We start from the raw sequence: 4799 nt of genomic DNA on the forward strand, positions 1-4799 counted from the left end.
AAAGTCTACTTTAAAAAATATAATTGTAATCCTAGCTCTAAAATTTTTTATTCTAAATATTTTTAAAGGAGAAAAAATCTCATTCATTGATCTTTAAAATCAGTTTTCATGTCTTATTTGTCTTGAGACGCCAAAAGAAGTTGAACATTTTTTTTAAATCCACATGCATTCTTTACAAGTGCTAAATTACCTCTATAATTTTCAAAGAAATTTTGTGTATTTAACATTCATATAAATGTGCAAATATTTAAACTCAACTAGTATTAACAGGACAGCAAAATTTTTAAAAAGTACTGACGTTATACAGTCCTGCTTACAAAACTGATTTATATCCTCCTGTCTGCTCTACCAGCTGGTGGCCTAGGAGACCTGAGGTTCAGAATGTCTATCACTAGAGATGAATCCAATCTCTCCTATGCCCTCCCTTCCTCGTCCCTGCACTGGCTGATAGAGCAGCTTGAGTGAATCATGATTCATTGGTGTCCACATGTGAAAGGTGAGACCCATTTCAGGCCTTGGGTTTGCTCTCCACTCTGTTGTAAGGAATAGAGGGTAAGCTAGAGGAATGTAGATACTGAGGTTTCCACTAGGAGAGAAAAAGAAGGGAAAGACTCATTTAATTATCTCTTAGTGTATGCTAGCTCCAGGGCCAAGCCCTCAAGTGCATTATCTCATTGGAACTTACAAATGTCTAATGAGCTGGGTTTGTATCATTATCTTCCTTTTGCAAGGTAACGGAGGCTTTTGCTTAAGGTTCCTCCACCCCTATATCCACTCCATCCCTGGAGCACCAACACACTGAATTTCCCATCAACTCCTTGAGTCAACTTTTCCCCTTCAATCTTGTACCCCTGCTGGATCACCTTTCCTTTTCAAATTCACTTTGAGCAGATGCCTGAAACCATAAGTCTGTGTTCTCTTCACAATGCACCTATCTCCTAGGTTTCAGTTTCCAGTGCCCAGAAGAAAGCTTTTCATAGAGGCAACCAACTAGGGAGGGACAAAACAGCAGTATATAATGGTCTTCTCATGATAGAATATCTCATTGCCCCGGCGAGGACAGGGGCTAGAGCTAATCCAGATGGTCCTGGGTCTTCCTAAGTTCCTCATAATCTCAATCAGCTCAGCCTGAAGCTGGACAAGTCTCCCCAGGTGTAGAATTCTCTGAGAGCTGTAACTCTCCCTTGGGGCAGGATACAGCTCTAGAATTAAACTGGGCAGTCCATCAGTATGACGCAGCAGCTTCTCCATGATGGCCATGGAGAGGAGGTTCCCACAAATGCTGAAGGTCCTGAGCTGGGAGCAGTGGCTCAGGGCAGGCAGGATGGCCTCAAGTTGACAGTCCATGATTCCACACAGATTTAAGTACAGTTCCTGGAGCGTGGCTGCAACTTTCTCCAGCAGAACTTGGAGGAGCTCAGGACTAAAGTCAGTCAGTGTGACACCACTCAGATCCAGGCCCTTTAGCTGACTGATGTTCAGGCAGTGGGACAGATGTTTCAAGTCTGATTCTGTAATCAGACAGTGAGTTATTGCGAGGTTCTCCAAGGGAGTCTTCAGGCACCTGGGAGAGAAACTGAGGAATTAGGTCTTGGAAACTGGGATGGAAGGTGACCTCAAGGTGGGAGATTTACCCAAGGCCAAGGTCATTTTGACCATCTGATAACAATCAATACCCACAATGCCCAATCTCATTTTAGCCTGACTCCTGTCACCTTCTTTGTTTGGCTGAGATAAGTACACAGAATCTTGAAAGCTCTCTTTCCTCATCAGTCAAGCAGGGTACAACATACTCCACTTCCTTTTGCGGATGAATGAAAATAGTGGAATTCACTAGAACATGCTCAGAGGAGAGCCTAGCACAGAGTCTTAATCAAGAGTGAGCATCACTGAATTTTCATATTTAGAGTCAAAACAAACAAAAAAATATTCTCAAATCAGGGTGACTTTAGCTCACTAGTTGAGTCCCAGGTGCCCATATCTCTGTGCCAGATGAGGCTGGAGGGAGACATGCACAGAGAACCAACCTGGACAAGATCCCACATCATCAACTGGGGTTTCCAGCCTGCAGGGGCTCAGTTACATCCCTGCATCATCTGCAAACCACCTACCACTTTCTATTTTGCTTTTGGCTTCCCATTCCTTACCAGCAGAATCATGCATTTCCCGTATATTAATTACCTTATCTGGAGCACAGCAACATTTTACAGATGGGGAATTTGAGACAGGCTCACTGTGGTCACAAAATGGTTGAGCACAGAGCTTCTCTAGAAATACTCAGGTCTGAGGTTGTTTCCCCTCTTCAGTGCCCTCTTACCTGTTTTTTTTAAAAGTCACCTGAACAAAGACATCTCTTCCTGAGAAAGAAATCACAAACACTCATAGAGCTGAACCCTCCAATCTATAGCTTCCTAGCATGGTGTCCCTTTCCAGAGCCTCTATCGCACTTTGTCCCTCTACCTTGATTTGTGTGGTTATGTGATGCCACACTTCAGGATAGAGCAACAAAGGAGACAATGCATGTGACATTCTAGTGTTGTGTTCTCTGTTACTCGGTCAGTGGAGCCATCCTCACCTGAGCATCTGTTCCAGGCGACCTTGGAGGAAGGAGGGAGATTCCATACGGAGATCCCGGAGGTGGTGCAGCCTGAGGAACTGAGAGGTAATTTGGACAACGTGCTGCTCCTCCTGTTCCCCAAGTGCAGAGACGTGGATGTGGGAGAGCAGGAGTCTCTGCACATTATCCATCTGGCCCAGGAGAGAAGCAAACACGGCCAGGGTGGACACATGCCAGGTGCAGTTCACTTGCACCTCCTGGATACAGTCCAGCTGCACCATACTCAGGACCTTCATAATATTTTCCATGGGCATTGAAACGATCTTCAACTTCTTACAGCACAGGTGTATGGAAGCTTTTCTCTTCTCCACCCACTGCATGAGGTAGATAAAGAATTCATCCGTGGTCCCTTCATTGAGGCAAAGTTCTATAAACACCTCCAAGGGAGCCAAGGGCTGCTCTGTCGTTGACCTGTCCTTAGCCACTGGTGCCATTGTTGAGCTTGAGGACACATGGACATTGGATCCAGACCACATGCTCCAGAAGTCCTGGCCAGTATTCCTTAAATCCAGCACCCGCAGTTTGCACCTCCTGTGGGGGAAACAGCAGATTGGCAGGGATGGTTTAAGATCCACACATAATGAAACCACAGTCTCAAAATTTAGGCAACACTCATTTCCCACATGTGCTTTTACTTCACATTCTGGACATCACCTGCTGGTTGCCCTCTTCTTCCCTCTCTGCCTTTCTTTCCTCCATCTCCTTTCCCCCTTCCATTCTTTCTGGTTTTCTACTTCTAGTACATTTAATCATCACTAGCAGGCTGTGGGGGCATGTTCTTTCAGGCTCCCCTGCATCTTAGGCACTCCTACACTTCCAGAAGGCATTTCCCAAAGTGAGCTCAGCAATGTCCAAGGCCTCTGAGCTTCTTCCTTGACATCATCAGAAGCCTCTGGTCCACCCCTTGGCTATCTACTCTTATGACACCAGCTGTCTCTTCAACAATGTCTAGGACCCTACCAGCCTACCTGGCAGACTCACCTGGGGCAATCCTTCTGGTCAAGCAGGACATCAAGCCCATCCAACACTGCTTGTAAGGTCCCCACATGAGGCATCTCCATCAGGCCTCCCAGAGGTAGGCGGACAAAGGGCCAGGCTTGCACCATGGCCTTCAGGGTCTCACTGCGTCTCCCGTGGAAGGCCTCCATGAACAGTGGTGGGAAGAACTCTGTTGGTAGATCCTCCAGAGCAGCAAAGGCCAAGGCGTCATCCCTCAACAGGCTCATTCCCACCAGGTCCAGGAGTCTGGGTGGATTCCAGACACTCATTCTGATCTTTTCCAAAAGAAAACCTGTGGAAGCCATCAGAGAACAAGACATCCTCTTCATGCCAAGCATGAGCAAGCCTCCATTGTCTCCCCACCCTTCAGAGGGACTTAGCGCGCTGGTAGAAGAGTCTCAATTTTCCCGAATTCCACTCTAGGCTCAGTGGGCACAAAGCCATAACTCTTTCCCTGCTGGCAGCAGAACAAGTATCTCACAAGTACCGAGGAAAAGGAAAGGCAACCACTAGTCCATCCATTTCCACCCACTGCTTTGCTTAATTCATGTCCCAGTGGTAAGTGTGTACCATGAGCCTTAACAATGTCCCTTATCTTTCTTGGGGGAAAACTTTCAGACCATCACGTAGGGCCCCAAAACTATGGGAATAGGAGCATCATGTGGCCCAGCAGAGCCTCCATCCTCAATTCCCACAGTTAACTTGGCTGAGAAAGATGAAGGACATACCCCTAAAATGAATGCTATTTGCACAAAGTAAATATTTTAAAGGTCAAGAAATAAAATTCCAAAGAGATACTTTTCATTAAAAAGAATATCTGCTTGGTTAAGACATTTTAAAATAATATACCCCTAAAATGAATGCTATTTGCACAAAGTAAATATTTTAAAGGTCAAGAAATAAAATTCCAAAGAGATACTTTTCATTAAAAACAATATCTGCTTGGTTAAGACATTTTAAAATAATATAAACCGGGCTTCCCTGGTGGCGCAGTGGTTGAGAGTCCACCTGCCGATGCAGGGGACGCGGGTTCGTGCCCCAGTCCGGGAAGATCCCACATGCCGCGGAGCGGCTGGACCCGTGAGCCATGGCCGCTGAGCCTGCGCGTCCGGAGCCTGTGCTCCGGGAGAGGCAACAGCAGTGAGAGGCCCGCGTACCGCAAAAAAAAATAAATAAATAAAAA

General features: G+C 46.1%; 1 protein-coding gene across 1 annotated transcript; it reads right to left on the reverse strand.

Annotated features, from left to right (window-relative positions):
* Positions 1–990: 990 nt before the first annotated feature.
* Positions 991–3885, reverse strand: LOC102975914 (melanoma antigen preferentially expressed in tumors-like). Its single transcript, XM_007104827.1, has 3 exons — positions 3599–3885; positions 2576–3148; positions 991–1564 (listed from the first exon to the last, which is right to left on the reverse strand). The coding sequence occupies exons 1-3, from the start codon at positions 3883–3885 to the stop codon at positions 991–993; spliced, it is 1434 nt and encodes a 477-aa protein (XP_007104889.1).
* Positions 3886–4799: the final 914 nt, after the last annotated feature.

The sequence above is a fragment of the Physeter macrocephalus genome, chromosome 3 (genome assembly GCF_002837175.3).
Source record: "Physeter macrocephalus isolate SW-GA chromosome 3, ASM283717v5, whole genome shotgun sequence".
Taxonomy (NCBI): Eukaryota; Metazoa; Chordata; class Mammalia; order Artiodactyla; family Physeteridae; genus Physeter; species Physeter macrocephalus.